General features: G+C 35.0%; 2 protein-coding genes across 3 annotated transcripts; both read left to right on the top strand.

Annotated features, from left to right (window-relative positions):
* Positions 1–3,788: 3,788 nt before the first annotated feature.
* On the top strand, positions 3,789–4,908 carry LOC119067208. Of its 2 annotated transcripts, XM_037170052.1 has the most exons (3): positions 3,789–4,161; positions 4,222–4,444; positions 4,499–4,908. In XM_037170052.1, the coding sequence occupies exons 1-3, from the start codon at positions 3,883–3,885 to the stop codon at positions 4,861–4,863; spliced, it is 867 nt and encodes a 288-aa protein (XP_037025947.1). In that variant the 5' UTR covers positions 3,789–3,882; the 3' UTR covers positions 4,864–4,908. The 2 variants fall into 2 exon arrangements, with proteins under 2 accessions (XP_037025947.1, XP_037025946.1); XM_037170051.1 differs by having other exon boundaries at positions 4,222–4,908.
* A 2,408-nt stretch (positions 4,909–7,316) lies between these two features.
* Positions 7,317–9,004, top strand: LOC119067207 (venom protease-like). Its single transcript, XM_037170050.1, has 6 exons — positions 7,317–7,909; positions 8,028–8,092; positions 8,144–8,185; positions 8,243–8,502; positions 8,576–8,733; positions 8,795–9,004. Exons 1-6 carry the CDS (start codon positions 7,442–7,444, stop codon positions 8,957–8,959), a joined length of 1,158 nt encoding a protein of 385 aa, XP_037025945.1. The 5' UTR covers positions 7,317–7,441; the 3' UTR covers positions 8,960–9,004.
* Positions 9,005–20,395: the final 11,391 nt, after the last annotated feature.

Raw genomic sequence — 20,395 nt, 5'->3', positions numbered from 1 at the left:
TCGGTGCGAAGTACTTGATTAGGCTCACGATGTGTATTATGACACACGGCCTGCGGCCTCACATCTATAGCCTAATAAAGTTCTTCGCACTCGATGTCATAAATAACTATCCCAACAAAAATCTCTTCGAGAAAAGTGTGGCGCAGTCTTTGAAGTACAATTTCTAAAATGAATGATATCGCTATGGTTGACGCTTTCAGCTTCGTTACGCAAAAATTAAATTTTACACCCAATTTTAGTTCAAACAAGATGGCTTAGTTTTATCTCATCATCTGACAAATAATTTTTACCAAAAAAAAAATTGACTGAAAACGACAAAAATTTTACCAAAAAAATCTGCGTCGCATGTGGCAGATAAATTTTCTTGCTGGTCTGTTCCTGAACATTTGCCACTTTGCGACGCAGATTTTTTTGGTAAAATTTTGGTTGTTTCCAGTCATTTTTTTTTTTTTGGTAAAAATTATTTGGCAGATGATGAGAAAAGCTAAATCAGCTTGTTTGAACTAAAATTGGGTGTAAAATTTAATTTTTGCGTAACGAAGCTGAAAGCGTCAACCATAGCGATATCATTCATTTTAGAAATTGTACTTCAAAGACTGCATCAAACTTTTCTCGAAGAGATTTTTGTTGGGATATCAGTCGTTTTAGAAGTTTTAGAACACTGCTTTTTATAACAGTTTATAACAGAAATTCGGAAATTTGACGAAATTCGAAAATGTGACGAAAATCGAAAATTTGACGAAATTCGAAAATTTGACGAAATTCGAAATTTGACGAAAATCGAAAATTTGACGAAAATCGAAAATTTGACACCATTCAAGAAATATCTCTAAAACCCCAATTGACCCACCCATTTCCAACTTTCGACATTTTTCACAAATGCCCTTCTTTTCTACTCGTAAAACTCTGAGACTTTGCCGAAGAAAGTAACTCTCTATCTGCCACCATTCAAGAAATACCTCTAAAAACATAATTGACCCACCCATTTCCAACTTTCGACATTTTTCACATATGCCCCTCTGTTCTACTCGTAAAACTCTGAGACTTTGCCGAGACTCTATCTCTCATGACCCAAAAAAATATTAGTCCCGACCCTCGAAAACCACACTCAGAAACCACTTCGAGGTGAATAAAACAAAATTCTGGTTTTTCCTGGGGTAATGGCGTATCACATTTTCATTTTTATGCCCACTCTGAGGTTCCTGCAAAATTTCATGGAGATTGGCTGACTAGTTTCCAAGATCGACCGTCGATAGATAGACAGATAGACAGATAGATAGAAACATATACAGAGTAAGTTGAAAGATTTTGATTGTTTGGAAAACGTTAATTTGGTGCATTTTCTATCAAAATGACCAACTTCAAAACGATGTATCTCCGGCAATTTTAAAGTTACATAGTCAAGTGATAGCTCGTTTTGCTCGTATTTGAAGCGCGAATAAGATAGATTAGGATTTGTGGTGATACAGGCCAAAGGAAAGAAACTTAAATTCTCGCCTATATATAGTTGCCGCATCTCAAAAGAATTTCTTCGTTCTTTTATTGGAAGTTAGACTGCGTCAAGTCCTCCACTATCGCTCCGGACATGATAATGCTACAAGGACTGTAAGGGTATTTTATGTTCTCAAATGGTATTTGCCATTTCTGTAACATAAAATACCCTTTTCCTAACTACTGTCAATTACTCGTAAGACCGAATCAATCAAGATTAATTATGAATGTAAGACAGGAGACGATATTGTGCCAAGAGTTAAGTCTAAACGTGACCTAGGTGTCATTATCGATGACAAACTCTCATTTGTCGAGCATGTCGGTGATGTTACGCGTAAGGCATATCGGATGTTAGGATTCATTTTCCGGTGAGGCAAGTTCCTTTAGAGACCAGAAAGTATGAAAACTCTGTATAACTCACTGGTAAGAAGTCGACTTGACTACTGTGCTGCTGTCTGGTCACCGAAATACGAAAGGCATATTAATGTTGTTGAGAGAGTCCAAAGGAAATACACCAGAATGTTTTTCTTCAAGAGCTTCCGAGCGTACGCTGAAATTGTAGCCTACATTTCTGCGTTTCGAAATTTTTGATCGCTGATATCTTTTTACGAGAGCTTCTTTTAAAAAATGTACGACCATATTTTCGAGTAAAAATATGTCAGCTTTGAATAAAAAATAAAATTGTGAAAGTTCCATGTGCTTTGAGAAAAGTGTACCTTTGATGCAAATTTGGGGTATTGGTACAGTTTTCTCAAAGCACATGAAACTTTCACAGACAATTTTATTTTTTATTCAAAGCTGACATATTTTCACTCGAAAATGTGGTCGTACATTTTTCAAAAAAGGCTATCGTAAAAAGATATCAGCGAACAAAAATTTCGAAACGCACAAATGTATACTACAATTTCAGCGTACGCTCGGAACCTCTTAAGTTTAACATGCGTAAGGCAGAATATGATGATCGTCTGAAACATCTTAATATTACCTCGTTAACTGCAAGAAGACTGATCAATGATGAGATCATCCTTCACAAAATGATACACGGACTTATGGATACAACGTTAAATCAAAGCATTACGTTCTATCAGTATGGCAGAACTACGAGGATGAACAGACCTGTCTTTTACACTTCGAAGTACTCGAGTAATATAGTACAAAACGACCCACTAGATAGGATGCAGGATAATCATGAAAAGTACTTCTCTGGATGTGACCGAATGCTTTCGTAGAGACGAAGCTGATTTAATGCAGTAACTTTCAACTTTTTGGTGATTTGATAGTTTTAGTGTTAAGTTTGATTTATATTCTTTTTTCTATTATTTTTATCTATTTTGTAACAGATTGATAAGTTATTGGGATGAAAGACCTGTTTATTGATCTATAAACAAATAAATAAACATCGCGTCGCGACTTCGTCGCTTATTTCCCACGTCGTTTAGCAAAATCATTGCTCCTAACTTATGCTATAGGTTTTTTTTTAGCGAATTCGATTCCATCACTCGTATCCGGCTCGAGCTGGAAACCTCTCATTCGCTAAAAAAAAACATTTTAGCAAGCATTAGGAAAATAACTATTTTACAGTTCTTGTAGTATAAATAACTATTATATAATAAGGACTACTGCAACTGTAATAGCAATTACACTCAACTACGAAATGTGTGGAAATATTGTGAAAAATGTAGTTTAGGAACGTGCGAGTCTATTGCTAACGCGTCCCCCGCGTCAATCTCCTCTAGTTTTTACTCACTTTTCCACTTTTTTACTTTAAATTTTGCGTAAAATCCCTGAAGCAGAGTGGAAAAAAAACTTAAATTTTTTGAGACGAGATAAAACTAAAGTCAATAAACACATGCAAACGGAACTTCGTATTCTACTCTCGACAGTACTATATGAAAGTCGTCGATAGTATTGTCATTTTATGTAATTAATGGCTTTCGACCGGGTGTTTTGTTAAAGGATTGGTTCAATAAATTTTATTAAAGCAAGACGATCAGGTTTAAGGTTGAAAATTGACCAACCCAAAAATACTTGTTGGGTTGACGCGTAAACTTATATGACGAAAAAATGAGTTGCCTCACGATACAATAAACCGTGGTTTTATGTCCTATGATATTTTTTGTATAAATATAAGTCATTGGATTTATATGAAATTGGAACAACCCACGGTTGACATAATAAAAGTGGTTTCTTATAATATAGTTCGAAAATCGCCTTACCTTAGTCTAATTGAACAAGTTTTTCAAAATATTTTCACCTTATCTATCATCAGTCTCGTTTCAAATTACTTCAAAAATCTAAATGAAACAATGTCTCTGGTCATAGCAACTCCAACTTTAACGACAGATCTGTTCAATCAAATATAAATTTGTTAAAATAAATTTTTCCATATAAATGGCTAATACAGCGGCTTTGATTTCGTATCCGTGCTTCAAGGATTTGGAAAAATCAAATATTAATCTCGTGGAAAGTGTTTCGCATCCAAAAAAATCTCGAAAGTCTCGTTATGATAAAAAAGAGTCGTCGGCACTCAAAGAAATTTTGACTTGTAACCGAGAAAATTCAACAACTAACACATCAAGGGACAGAAAGAAAGATGTTGAGATACTGCCAACGTTGGTGGAGAATGCAGAAAAAGAAGAAATTCCCAAAACATTAAACGAAATGGGAAAGGTAAAATAAAATTTTGTTTGTCCGAAATAATAGCAGTTTTACTTACTGAAAATTGATCAGATATCCGACTTACCAACAATACCAACAAGTTCCGAAAGGAAGACCATTTCTGAAGGTACTGATGCCATATTTTCATCCTATGAAGATGAAGCTAGAGCAAAAAGGAGATTCTCTAAAAACTCATTGATAACGTACGATGAATTTAAAGAACTACAGTCCTCTGCATTGTTGGATTCAACCATGCTAGAATATAATCTCAAATCGACTTCAACGATGACTGAAGGTAGGACTGATTTGAGTTTGTCGACGAACAGAACTGCTAACTGCAAATTAAAAGTTTCTAACGGTGAACCGCATATGACATTATTGCTGAACGCGAATGAATTGAAGGAATTACACTTCGATGAATGCTCACCATCGAAACCAATGAAATCCAACCCGAACGTTCTAGCATCCAAAATAGAACCAAACATTGGGACACATAGAGCTAGAAATTGGAGAATTGTCTTGGGAGTGGTTTGGGTGATAAGTTTGATCGCAGCAATAATTTTCGTAGCCATGAACAATGACGCTACCCAATCATCTCGTAAACATCAGGTGGAACTTGTTACTTTGATGCCGACTAACTATGAGATTTGTTTGTTGGTTGGTAGAAATTTTCGTCGGTTAATCGTCTCGTCTCTAGTCAATTTATTGTATTAAATCATGCACTGTAATGTTGTTTAAAATAAATTTAGTATACAGACGGAACCAAATAACTTGTATAAAGTTCTTTCTCAACGATTTGATTGAACGAAATTTTGAGCCGCAACGGACGCCTCTTAGAAGATAAAATTTTATGAAATTCGAAATATTATTCCAGTCGGTTTTTTTTGCACTCATCATCCACCCTCATTAAAAATAAAGTTGAGATTCATAAAATAACAAATATCAAAAAGGAAACACATTAAAATTCCCTTGTACTTCTCTTGGTCAGATAAATCTTCACAAGAATTTGAGTTGTTGTTGTTGTTGTTGGTATGATTTCCAATAAATTTTCAATATAAAAAATGTAAATAAATTTATACCCACTAAGTGCATGTCATTGCCGTTTACAATTCAACTTGAACATGTACCATATCGAATAACCCCATTCCCCTTGTGACCATTTTTCTTGATGTAAAATCTACAAACACACAGTTAAAACGACATCTGATGAAAACACACAAAACATCAATAGCATGGAAGTAGAAGAAGCAAAAAAAAACCAGCCCATTTAAAAGCGATCGGAAAATCGGTGGACCATAAAGAGAGATTTTGAAAGTTTTCCTTCGTTTTTCTTCATTTTTATTTTATTTTCGGATTTTTTTTTTTCTTGCGTATTATACATCAAATGCGGACTTTCTGGCAATTCACTTTAATGTTTTTATTTTTCTTGAACATAAAATTTTATTTCATTTTTATTTATTTGGCCTTTTGTAAATGCGATCTCTGGCTGTACAAAAATTTGTGTGTGCTTGTGTCTGTGTTATGTGTTTCTGTTATACCTACCAATTTATATATATCTAACGGTATTAAATAGACGAAAATGTTATTTTAATGGAAGAATTAAGAGGGTTCGTTTTTTTTCAACTTTTTAATTTAAAATTTTATCAGTCGAATCGTAAGACAAGGTGATGACAAAAATCTACAAATTGCTACAATATTCGTGAACATACCGGGGGATTATTTGAAAATGTTTTTTTTTATAATTAAAAATTGCAGAAGTGGAAAAATGTAGACTTTCTGTCTCTTCATGTCCTGCTTACAATATGTGTATTCCTCTTAGTCTCGTTTTTGATTTAACCTGTAGCAGACGGCAAGAATATTAAAAGTTTTACTATCTGATCTATTACTTCATTTGATCGAAGATTTTCAGATATTGATTTCAGAATTCTTTTACTTCACTTGTTTTGAACATGCCTTTTGCTATATAAGACCTCATTAGGTATTTATAGCTTGTCGTTTATTATTGCTGTCGTTGTCGATAACAGATGACAGCCGTTTGTAACAGGTTAAAATTTCAAAGTTTCACTACACTTTATTGACGGACGCAGTAGTGTATACGGGGTAGCATGGGGTTAAAGTCGCAGAAACTGCTAAGGCTAACTGATCAGTATGAAGTTCCATCGGCGACAAAATCACACGAATCAGAAAAAGAGAATTCACCTAGTTTCACAATCCACTAATCTATCTGCTTGCTGAAGTCTTCTTAAATTTCGGTTCTGCTGTAGGTGGGTTCATAGACCCCGAAAATGTTCCAGGTAATTTTTTTTAATCGTTAAAAGTATTTGCTCGTCCAGTATTTCTGTTCGGTTTATATTTTATCGGTTTGAGTGGATCAATAAGACGGAAACTTGCCTTAAAATGGTATTACACATTTCCACAGTGCTCAAAAAAGATCGAAACTCAATTATTGCTTCAAATGCAACTATTTTTCTACTCAAATCGCTCGAAACAACATTCTAATCATTCCTCACTATCGACGTATCGAACTCAACTAACGTCTTTCATAAAGCACGTCCGAGCGAACCAGTTAAGCATAATTCACAATCGAAGGTGTGCGATCTTCTCTCGGTATGTTTACGGATATTATAAATGCAAATGATTTCATCATTCGGGTTTTTTTTAAATTAGACAACGAAAACAATGGTTAGTCATCCACCTCAGTCTCATATGCAGAACGGGTTTCATTGCGATTTCAAAGATTTAAAAAAAAATATGATGCGACAGCGTGTGTGGTGCTGATTCTTTTTACAAAACAGTCATCAATGGATCACTACTAAAACGTTTAACGACAGTTAGAAGAGGCTATCGTACTCTAAAAAATTGGAAATAGAAATGATTTTAAAATGATGAGAATGGGATGGCGTTACTCGTCTCTGGACATGTACCAGTAGTCGGACACCTATTGTTCATTCATTCATTCACAAAAAAGTTTTTCAATGAAAGAACAATAGATAGTCGACAACTGGTATATGTCCGAAGACTGGTGCGCCCACCCTACATTCATATTTTTTGTTAGACACCCATATGCGTGAAAATTCTCCAAACGTTGCATTAAAGCCTTGACAATACACAGAATGTGCAACTCGATGCGTATACACATTTAATTGCTTAACATCATCGTCGTCGTCATCATCTCCATCAACGTAACTGGTTTTTCAGTAAATTATTTGTACACACGAGTCGTTGTCTCACGTTTCAATTAGCATAGTCACTAGTCACTTTAGTTTTTGTTTGATCTGCGTAAAAGGTTGACATGGTTTTTATTGGCCCAGCCATTGTATTGTTCCTTGGTGCAGTGCAGAAATCTGCATCAAATCCACAATCTGAAGATTTTGTGTTCCCATTGGAAAATACAGACAATTCCGTGGCATGCACATTCGAAAATGGTACGGCCGGTCAATGTGTTAATTTATCGCAATGTCTGAACGCCCATAACGAGTATCAATTGGGAATCCATCCAACGCTCTGTCGTTTCGACAAGAGAGAACCGGTTGTGTGTTGCATGCAACAAATGGTAAATCATTTTCTGATTATCGATCCTCCTGTGCGGATAACAACAGATCAACCAAAGACTTCAGATAAGTTAGTGAAACGAAGGAAAAGTGTTGCTCACTGTGAGGATGTTTATTCGTTAACAGTTCCAATCAAAAGGAAACCGGGAGAGTTTCAAATAGCAGTCGTTGGTGGTACTGTGACATCAGACGGAGAATTTCCGCACATGGTAATTCCGAACACATATTTTAAAGTAACGTAGTAACGGTAAAGTAACGGCTGAGCCACGAAGGCATTTAAACAAAAATTGTTAGAAAATATTTTTGAATTTTGAATTATATCGATAGGCAGCCCTGGGATGGTTAGACCGTAACAAAAACATCGAATGGAATTGTGGAGGCACACTAATTAGGTTAGCCTATTAAGTTTTAGCAATTTCGTAATTGAATTTTTTTCATTCTAGTCTCCGTTTCGTTCTTACGGCTGCACATTGTGTCATAGGACGGTATGAATATTTTGAAGAATCGAAAAATTTAAGACTTTGACCTTTGCATTGAAATAGAACACCGCCCGACCTTATAAGAGTCGGTGAAACTGACCTAATCAACACAAACCTCGATTCGTTGCCACAAGATTTCGGGGTAGAGTCGATAATGGGACATCCAGATTACAAACCGGATCATCTGTATAATGACATTGCACTAATAAAATTAGACAAAGACGCAACAATTACTGCTAAAGTGAGGCCAGCTTGTCTGTGGCAAGAGAATGCGATTAATTTTACCGACGTTACTGCAACAGGATATGGTCACACCGAATTCGGTAAAAACAGAAAATTAACATAAAATTTCAATTCGTTCGATTGACACCTCAATGTTCGTCAAACCGTTTCTAGGTGGAATGGCAGCTAACGAACTGTTGAAGGCCGAATTGAAATTATTTAGCAACGAGGAATGCGCTACAGCATACAAAAACGAACGATCATTGACGAACGGAATAGTCGACAGTCAATTGTGTGCCGGTGATTCCACGGGAATGAAGGACACTTGTCAGGTATAGCAAGTGAATGTGAATATAGTTCACTGCTCTTGATACGTCTTCATATTCATTTCAGGGGGATTCTGGTGGGCCGATATCGGTTTCAACGATGAACGGAAGGCAGATTGTTTATCACGTAGTCGGTGTTACATCCTTTGGTTCAGCATGTGCGACTACAGTGCCCGGTGTCTATACAAAAGTTTCACACTATTTGGATTATATCGAAAATATTGTCTGGTGATGACTTTGATGTTGAGTCATTGCGATTAAAAGTGCAAAGCAAGAACAAATACTCTGTCGGTTTATTTGATTTTTTACCATCGCCTTCAAATTCAAAAGAGCTCACTAACTGCCGTTTACACCAATAACAAGTAACAGCCCTGATCACTGGCTTAAAGTGAACAATGAACCACTTGTCGAAGTATACAAATGTGGAAAGTTTGGCGCATAGATCATATATCTCGACTAAATGCACACAAATTCATCGTATTTACTGGCCAAATTATGAAGCTTGAGTGAACTTTAGTTAGTTAGTTAGTTTTGTGAAATACTTGCTAGAAAATTTCATGCGGAATTTCGTCTGACACTGGCCATTCTTTCTGAAAAAATGATTCATCGATACACCTCTGTACTCGTTGCTCCAGTTTTTTTTTAAACATATTTAATAGGTCAGTAAAACGATTATAAAAAAAATGTAACGGATGGTTAGCTACCGCTAAAGGCTTCTTAACTTCGTCAAGGAAAAGTTACTCTTGTTCATGGTCACTTGTTTCATCAAAAATCCTACAATTTCTACATAGAAATTTGCGTACGAAATTCGGTGATATAATTCGAAGATTTATTGACATTTCCGGTTTGGAAATGAAACGACATGCCACAATGATTTAAAGTTCAGAAAAAAAGTTCGAAATTCGTGAACATTTTCCGGTATAAATTAGATATAAAAGTATTAGTCAACCCTCATCTTAAATATAGTTTAAGTCACCGAGAAAGAGCAATTTCCTTTATAAAATGCTCAAATTTCCCAAATATTTTCACAAATTACATACAAAGCAACAACAACAACAACAGTAGCTGAAGTATAAATATAAAAAAAATAGACAAATAAAACCTATACGCAGCACAGTCACTGATATAATACGGGGAATATGGACCCAAACTGGAGCTTTTCACATATAAAAGGAAGCATAAAATGGCATTTATTTTGTTTAAGTTCTTTTGAGCCATTTTCAATTCCGATATGATATAGCGTCCCGACGGCGCCATGCCACCATACAACCCACTCGTATATAATAGCAATAATAGAGAAGAGTTTTCAATTACCATGCATAATTGTGTTGTTCCAATGTATGGCATTGTTATGTGTGTGCTGGTTGTGCTGGGTTGTTCTTTTTTTTATTAGAAGTTGATAACGTGTGATGACATGCTGCGAAAAGGAATCGGTAATTTATTGACTGGATATATCATCAATGGGTAGTATATGGGATATTTTTGTTTAGTATGTTTATCGGATTTGGTTTATTACATTATGTGTATGTTGTCGTTAAGCAAATTTATTGTCATCATAAAGAAACGATTGTAATTTCTATCGAATATGAATGTCGATTCGAATCGAAAAAAATAAGAAAAATAAACAAAAAAATGAATAAACAAGTCAACAATACGCATATAAAGACAACGCACAATCAAGCCCAGTTCAATGCGTATGTTCTAGGGTATTTCGTGTCGATTTGTGGTACTGTCTATCCAAACAATTTCGCGATCCACATCTACGAAAAGTCAGGGAAGTTTTCAAAATAATTGTGAGCTGATTAGAGTTTAAAAAATGATACCATCTATCTCTTTCCACCGCGCTCTGATGTTGTATGAATTTTCGTAGGCATAATATAGATCATAAAATTTTGAATCCAATTTGTTTGGAGTCTGCTGCCATGGACAATGTTTTGTGGCACTCTAAACTAGAAAGAGATGAGTTTTGCTGACACAGCAAATCTTGAAGTGTCAACTAAATACCAAAATCGTGCAGAATATGTGTCCCACAGAATATTTGTCCGTTTCTTATCGACATCGAGAATAAAGGGATCCGATTGATGTTTGCTACAACTAACGAAGTAAAAGATTTCGTATCAAACGTTACTTTAAACAAATGAAGTACCAGACTCAGCAGAACATAAGTTTATTCGAGATTTAAATCTATAATGTTAACAGCGGCTTAATAAATCTAACTGCCCGCTGAACTTTTGCTTGGTAAGGAGTTGAAAAATGGTGGCAGTATAATGTACAAATTTGGAAATAATACGTGAGAGTTACTCTAACATGTAGACGGGACGTCGATTCTCGTGAATGTAAGAATTCGTTACTTGACAGTCGTTACCTCAAAAGTTACAAATCGTATGGACCACTCTTTGCATCATTAAAGTGTGACAATTTACGTAATGCTTAAATTCATGAGAATTGGCGACCAGAGCAGTATTTTTGGTTACTTAACCTGTTATAGACAGATCTGCAAGTATCTCCCCAGTATTATTATCCGGTCTATTACTTCCATCGATCAAAGTATTTTTAATCGGTTGATTTCAAATCTTGTACTTCAATTTTTTTAAACATGCATTTTACTTTATAAAGGACCAAATTACACAGATCTTGTCATTATTTTTGCCGTCGTTATCGATAACAGATGAATAGCCGTATGTGACAGGTTAAAGTATTAACCTTTTTCATGTGGCAATGTTTTTTGTGGAATTTCCTGACGATTTTCTTATAAATTTAAATGTTAAGTGAGTAATTGCAGTAAAACTAATGATTAACCCTCGCCGTATATAATACACACACAGTTGCAAACGTTCCTTTTTATTGTCAAAGAAATAAACCACAAAACCGAAATAAATTACTTCTCATTCAAACTAATTCAATTGAATCGTTAATTTTAGCATTATTGTGACAAAAGGAAACCGTTTTCTTTAAGTGCTTCTGTATAAGGGAGGGAAGCATTTTCTATGGAACCAATTTAGCTCTCTTTGTTCATCCATCTGTAATAGACATTGTTTTCCAACGAAGTTTATAACCATATAAGTACACCACACACCGCCACATACACCGTAATAACATTAGGTTTGATATGATACGCCCTCGCAACCGTCAACCCATCCATCTATTATCTTTTACATATACATACGGCTGCAACATAGAAGAAGAAGAGCGGAGCAATTGACATAATATGAACTAACCTCCAAAGTCATCAACTTCTAATTTCAAGACAATACACACTTTCATTGTGTGCTCGTAGAGATAGAACAATGTTTGTGGTTTTTGTTTAGTGCACTTAGAGGTGGGATACATATCAGTATTGTTATCCATAAAACAGGGCAAACTCGTGTCTATTAGCAAAATAGAATTATACGTCGTTGAGAAGTAGATACAATTTTCATTAACAAACAAACTGGTGAAAGCGGAACCATACTCCGTATGATGCTTTCCTCTCTTAATGATAGAAAACGCAGAAAATCTTTGTCTACATATATTATGTTCTCATCATCACAGCTATAGCGACAGAGATTTTGGTACACACCGAAAAAAAAGGATGTTCATATACATTTAACCGCAAACGATTCCCTATTACGGGATGGATGTACGGGAGGCTATAATAAATATAAAAATTATATATAAATGTGTGTACTATGGATACATTATAGGAAAAGATGGGTATAAAAGATACGAAAATCCATTTATGTGCTATAAATCTAGTGTTTCCAACCAAACCGTGTATAATCGCTTCCGATTGGCTGCATTCGCAACCCCATATACAAAATATATACAATTTATGTTTGTTTTGTGTGCTTTACGCTATCCGTCTCACTTTGCACTACCGATTCACCCCCGCTTCGGCTGTATGTACAGAGAGAGGAAAAAAAACCGTACAGAAAGAAAAATGGGGATAATGGGGCACACACACTTTTATTGCTGACTGTCGTTCGTTCGGAATGTGTTTTTTTTTCTTCCTCTCGTTATGAAGCAAACGCCAAATGAATACAAATGAACTGTACGAAAAATGAAATTGGAGGGATGGAAAATGCGAAGGGCAAACATCCATAAATGTATTTGTGTTTATATATATATGCCGAATGGGAATTTTATACGCCGAGTATTAAATGAACGATGTTGAGCTTATATTTTGTGAAAGAATAGCGCTAGTTATAAACATGTATAAAAGGTAAAGGATGTAAGAGGGTGAATTCGGTGGCACAGATTTATCTCCTTTTATCCGTTCGTTTTTATGTGCATTGCTTGTGGGTTTATTCTTTTGACCTTTTTTTTATTGTATAACTTGTTTTATGTTCAATTTTTTTTTCTCGGCTATGATTTTGTGTTCAGATTTGGGTTACTAATATAACTTATAAACATATAATATTCCCAGCTAGTTCCGGATAGTTAAACAACATTCAGGTAGCAAATATGTCAAAATGAAATCGAACCTTTACCGGTTCCACGCAAATAAAAGGTGTGCCATTGGTGGGGCTAGGATGTTGGTTTTTACGATATTTCTGCACAAAATTTTCGATTCGTTTCCTTTTATTAGAAAATTATTAAAATCTCTCTCCATCATCCAATGCACACCCTCAAAAACTGAATTACATTATCACCGATACTCAATTCAATTAAACAAAATAAACTTTGTTCAAGCATACCCAGAGTTGTTATCGAAACCGCAAAAGTTTTCAACACTCGAAAGGCTGTACGAGCAATCGCTTTATGAATGGAAATTTTAAATCAGTTTTGGCTAATTATTGTGAAGCTTCTATTGAAAAGTTTTATGTCAGGTTTATATCATCCAATTACCTAATTAGAGTGATTATGCTAAAGTGTTTTCAGATTATACACATATCAATGCTTCTGGCTTGGAGTGAGTATTTTGATATAATATCCAATACATTAGCAGTGAGTGCACGTTAATGAATAAAAAAATAAAATGGGAGAGGGAAGATATATTTGAGACTATCACCGGTCTCTGATGAAGACGAAAATCGTCACCCGTCTGAGCCAGTTCCAAAATTAGTAAAAAGACATTTTTCTTTGGGTTTTTCCAGGAAGTACAGCAATTATTTCAAACGGCTACAATTCATATGACTCCAAAATATCATCATGAGACAAATCACTTATCAGGTATGTCTCATCTACACTTACAATCTACACTTACAGGCGCTATAAAATGTATGTTAAAAGTAATGAAGTAGAAGATTCGTATTATCAAAAAGTAGAACAATGACAGTCGGATGTAACGGATTCTAAAATTATGTTCACCAGTGTTATTGTTATCATTATGGTCATTCGGCTGCACAAAAGAATCATCAAAACCTCTATTTTCATCTCTCATTTGCAAGATTGCGATCGATGTAAAATTCCAATTTTCAATTTCAATTTATTCCTGAATGTTAGAACATTCCATATAGACGGGCCTAATGGCCGAAATTCGATACCCCGGTTTGCAAGCATGTTGTTTTTTAAACCGAAACTAAAATATGAAAACTGAAAGCTTTAACATTCACAACAATGGAACTGAATTTGAATTCATAAAACTCCCATAATTTTACGATGCTTTCATCGATTTACGGAAAATATAATTTTATAAATGGCAAATGATATGAAAAATGTATTTTAATTTTTCCCCGCCCCGCACCGAAAAACATTCCTATTTAAAATATCATCCGTTCATCGGAAATAAACATTTCGTAATGATTTGTGATTTTGTATGAATTCGTTCATCCGGTGCAACAATAACTCTGCTAAAATATATATCCGTTCTTCTCGGAGCCTAATCGTTTTCATAAATATTTGTTTGCCAAATGGTCTGAACACAAAATGATAATATTTTCAATATTATACACACAGAGGACAGGGAAAAAAACGGTTCTGCTTAAATTCCGGACAAAACTAAACCATGCAAACAAAAATATTGAACAGTTGACAAAATATCGCCACGCGACCCACACAATAGATACTTTTTAACATTTTAGACGACCGATTGTACATTTTATTGCATATACTGTATTCGCTATGGATACATGCTAATAACTTTCGATACTTTATGTATGTTGGACGTTGATCGTTCGGATGCTCTTTTGTGTTTTTTTAAACTCAACTATTTCACAAATGGGTAGCACATGCAGCACATTCTAAAGAAATTCTATTCTTGTAACACATTTACTGGTGGGTTAGATTTGAGTAGGAAGATTCAGAAATTACGCACACGATAAACGACATATCCCGAAAATCCTTTTGCTTTGATTTGCTGAAGGTCCTATCGTGATTGCATGTAAACTGAAGTGTCGATACAGATCAACAGGTGTAAGCTTATCATTTAATTGCGTTTGGGTCAGCAACACACTCCACTGTCAGTCCGCGAAGTTGTAACTGTATTTATTATTATTTATATAGATTGAAGAATAAAAAGCATCTAACCTGTGTGTGTGTCTTTCGAAAGTATGAAACCACTCTCCTAAGTTAAAATACTAATGAGACAATAAAAAAACAAAACTCTATTTTACCTATGTGGTGGCTCAACCACCACGAGTCTGGAAGGTTATCGATGAATTGAAATTGTCATTTCCTTCATGATTTTGATGTCTAGATGAATTTTCTGTAGTTCATTCCAGGAATACCTGTATGTTTCACTTAATAAAATCAAAATGGAAATGAAAGTGAAAACATTTTTGCTCATGTTGTCTACAGCTTGAACTGGCAACCTCTGATTTTTTTTAATCCGGTGCCTATCCAACTCGACTCGACCAACGAGATGAGCAAAAATGAAGTCATTTCAGATGTTTCTGTTCCACATTCAACGTTAACAATATAGTCACGTCTTTGCTAGCTCACAGGCTCGCATTAATATTGTTTGCTACAAATCAGCAACAACGCTGATCTATCATTGCGTTCTCCATTCGTATTCACACGTGTATTATCGGCATCAATTTGATGCCATCGTATTGTGTAATTTGCGACAATGACCATTATGAAGAAATGAGAATATCTCAACTGAACAAATAACGGGAGGTATGAGTTCCTGTGATCTCTGGTATAAAACCAACAATCGTTTAATTTTATTAAGTGAAACAGACAAGACACCAACCAGTTCGATTATGATTCGCTAGACTTTGCACAGGTATAGTGTTCGTTTGAGCACTGTGTCAAGTACCACTGTCGCCATGGCTCGATTATCGAAACAGCGGTCAAACGTCCAAACAATTAATCTATTACAGACGGCAGGCATAATTATTTTTAATCTGTTTGTTTCAAATCTTGTACTTCAATTTTTTTATATAAAAGATCATACTACCCAGAGCTTGTCATTATTTTTGTCGTCGTTAAAGAACCTTAGTTTCTGAATAAAATTATGGTTAACGCTAGAAATGAAATCAATAAACGGCGATGAGCCTCACACTGTCACACAATTTAATTATTAATATCTAATACTTCTTTTGTTTTTTAAGAATCTTTTACTCCATCAGCTTTAACGTACCTTTGCTATAATAAGACCACTTTGTCCAGATTTCATCTCTTATATTTATCGGTGCTTTCGATAACAGATGATAAACGGATTTAATTTAGGTCGGAAGAGGTTGATGCCCTTATTGTTGGGTGCGCGTTGAACGTTGGTGTTCTTAGAATACATTAGTGACTGCCCCTCGTAAAAAGAAGCGCATATGGTAGTATGAACAAAGCAACAAACAAAAATGTTACCAAAAATAATAGTCAAACCATTCAATATGGTCATTACAAATTTTATCTCCACCAGTTTCCGCAATACAAAAGTACAATTTAAGAAGCAAAAAAAAAACATTTCATCTCATAAATGTGTTTCCTTTCTTCAATGCCTTTCTTTCGAACAAAAAAAGAAAAAAAAAAAACAAAAGAAAAAATATCTTCCGACAAGAAAATAAGAAGACGGCGACGACGACGCATTTATATACATTTTCCGAAGTGATTCAAACTTTTCCCTCGAATAATTTCGTTGCTCAAATGTTCAAGAAGGTGAACGGTAAAATACTTTCCAGATTATGATACAAAATGCATGAAGTCGTGCCGGGAGAGATAATGCACACACGTTCCGTGTTTTCACGACAGAGACAACAACGGCAAAATATACGAAAAAGACTTCACTTTTGTCATTGTTTTCTTTTGTCCGAAATTGTCGGTGGAATTGTGGAAGCATAAAATATTCGATATAAATACTCCAACAACAAGCGCAAGGTTTTACTTGTTTTATATTATAATGAAACAAAAATCAGACTAAACAATTTATTATAAGATTTCTTCTGCATGAAACTTGGGACGCATTCATGTTGTTGACTTCCTTTTGCCCAAAGATTTTCTATGTAAATTCTATCCGTATTATGACGCCGAAATAGACCTAAGAACCCAAATAATTTATCATTTAGGATAAGTGTACAAACCCTAAAATTTTTGAATAACTCAATTTTCACTTAACAACTCCTAAGTTGTTGCTAATCCCTATAATCCACACAATTTTCGTTTTACCACAAACATAAGAGTCACCCTCTTATCCCTTTTATGCCATTGGCTTTCCTGACATAAGAATAAAGCCCATGAATATAGGCATATTTTCCATCGACCAAACATTATTAAAAGTCATCAATCTTTTAGCTGTTGGCCTTCTATTATATTGTAGAAGGTTATGTCTACAGTGAAGGAAGTATAAGTGAATTTTCAGCAGAATTTATGTCTATAATGAATACGCGTGTGCTTTTATGTGATGGTTTAACAAAAACACCCTTAACATTTTAACACAAAAAGAGAGAGAGAAAAAAAAATTCAACCAAAATGCTTTATGTGAATTGTTTGTGACCATCGTTCTTGCTAATAGCTGTGCTATGATACATTTAATGCACAACACACAGGCTCTAATGCGTGGCTAATATCTTTCACATAATAATAAGCTACTGTGACTAATCGGTGGTTAGCGAGGGTGGTTTCTATTTGAACTTGTCGTCATGTTGGAGACTTAATTACCGCAATTTTATGGCACGTGCATTATATGATATAATATTTAAAAATTACATTTTTATACGATTCTATTGCTGAGATTAAAATGACATTTATTCAGTTGAGCGATGGATAATTCTTTTGATGTTACATTCTTTTCACCATAAATTGTATTTTTGAAGCACTTAGGTCTTGGCTAACATTATTGCTATTGCTAACATTACAAATTTTTATTTTACTTCAAACTGAAGGAATCAAAAAATTGATGTGCTCGATGTGCTACTAAAAGTCGTAAAGTTATGAGCAATCTTAAATTGCTGAGATCGACAATTATGCTGCATTTTTTCGTTGTTTTATTGTTTAATGCATGCTGTTTGGCCTGAAGTTTCCAAAATATCAGCATCCAAGAGAAGAGAATAACTTGGTTCATAAGAAAAATATAAATTCATAGCCGTAGCTACTACCCTAAGAGTTGTAAAAGCCGCCTCTTTAATTAGATCTTAATTAGATATTTCGTACCTAGGACTAAAGGTCTTTTTTTAGCGTGTGAGAGGTTTCCATACAGAGGCGAAGCGAAGGTTAGGTCTGGAATCGAATTTAAAAGAGAAGAAAAATATATAGACACAAATCAAATCTATCACTTCAATATTTTTATCAGCCACTTAACTAGCTGAAATCATCTGGCTAAGCAAGTACAAATATCTTGGTCTGATCATCGACGATAATCTTTCGTTTCACGATTATGTTAATCATTTTAAGAAGCAAATAACACCATTCATCTCGCTTATGTCGCGAAAAGGAAAGTACGTTCCCGTTGAGAAAATGATGTTGATTTTACAACCACAGACTACAAAGTGAACATAAATAATTTATTGAAAAGCTTCCGAACATGTTGACTGATATATGTAAACTGACTAGATTAGTTGCAACCCGATCAAGGCATACTACACTATTGTCAATGTATGCTTATGCTAGACCCAATAGATTGCAACACACATCCTCAATCTTGTGATCTAGCACTGCACCTCCTCAAGTAAATAATTTCCTCAGCCATGTAAATTTGCACAAATTCTTAGAGTTCGAAATCTATTTTGAATTCCGATTACATTTCGTTTCTAGATCCATCTTCGTGATTCCCGATCTTCATTCCTCATCCTCTTTTCCGATTTCGAAACTGTCGCTAAAATCTAAAATCAATCACGTCGTCACGTTCATCTCAAAAATTTGTTGATTTGTTGCACTTCCAATTTCTCCCATTTCCAGTCGTTTCCATTTCTTTTTTTTTTGTAACTTTCCCGATTGTAACTGTCGCAACTTCCTCGATTATCATTGTCACAACAGACTTCCTTGAAACCGTATCACGACTACCCGTACAATCGTTTCATTCCAATCGTCATTTCCAGCCGTTTCCGATTAGTGATTCCAATCGTGTGCCGTTTCCGATTGTTTCATTATCGATTCCGTTTGTTTGCTGATTCCAATCGTATCCGATCGTATGCCAAATTCCAAACGTGTCATTAGTTCCGATCTTTTGCCAATTCCGTTCATGTAGCGAACTAAGAGCGTTTGCAAAATTCCAATCGTATAGATTCCAGCACCATTTATTCTGCAGTACCGTGCCATTTTTATACTTTGATAATTCCGATCGTGTGCTATTGTGCCAATTCCGATCGTATAATTCCAGCATCGTCTCACATCGAGCAAAATAAATTATTATAAAAAATTGAACTTCTTCCACATTATCCGCGTTATCTGGGCCCATAACCTGTTGATTTGCCGGGTTCCCTGAGAGGTAACAACCACAGACTACAAAGTGAACATAAATAATTTATTGAAAAGCTTCCGAACATGTTGACTGATATATGTAAACTGACTAGATTAGTTGCAACCCGATCAAGGCATACTACACAATTGTCAATGTATGCTAGATCAATAGATTGTAAATCCAACAAAGGAAGCAGCTGTATTTAGCATACGTCCAAAGTCACCTCTCATATATGTTACCGCTTTATGAAGAGTGTGCGAGGTATACGCTGGATGAACTGCAGGTTTTACAAAATCGTTGTATCAAGTCTAATTATCGCCTGGATCGTTACACGCACACGCCGTACTTATACATTTCGTTTCTTCTGTCAGTGAAACACTAGCCAATGCTCATTACTTATTCTTGGCGTCGTCGCTGCCGATACCAGATGAATTTTCTAGATGAACCAGGCTAACTGAATGTTTTGCATAAACCTTTGAGATTTTAAATATAAGCTAGTCACAAGTAACGTCTCGTGAACTATAAGCTTTAAATTCGATGTTTTGGCAGCATAAAGATAAAACGAAGCAGGAGATAGTATAAATTCGCAAAAAATACAAAAAGAAAATCTTAGCCCACGAAAAAAAAAATTTTGCTTGCTATCTACTCAATAGCGTGTGGGATAGTTCAACAAACTTTTTATCGACCAACAAAAATTGTGTAAACAAAATTGATATCAGCCCTATCAAAATTTAAGACTTCCTCATTCGCACACAGTTATGGGTAGTCATTGATATGTTCTAAAAGTTTATCTCTTGTTATTCATTACGTATTTATACAATTAATCTTATTTGAAATTATTTTAATCTTTTCTGACGACGTAATGAAATCTTAAATTTGCTAACGTTAGGTTCGATACGTCGTTTTTCCGACAAG

The sequence above is a fragment of the Bradysia coprophila genome, assembly GCF_014529535.1.
Source record: "Bradysia coprophila strain Holo2 chromosome X unlocalized genomic scaffold, BU_Bcop_v1 contig_12, whole genome shotgun sequence".
Taxonomy (NCBI): domain Eukaryota; kingdom Metazoa; phylum Arthropoda; class Insecta; order Diptera; family Sciaridae; genus Bradysia; species Bradysia coprophila.
This window is presented reverse-complemented; position numbering and strand designations above follow the sequence as displayed.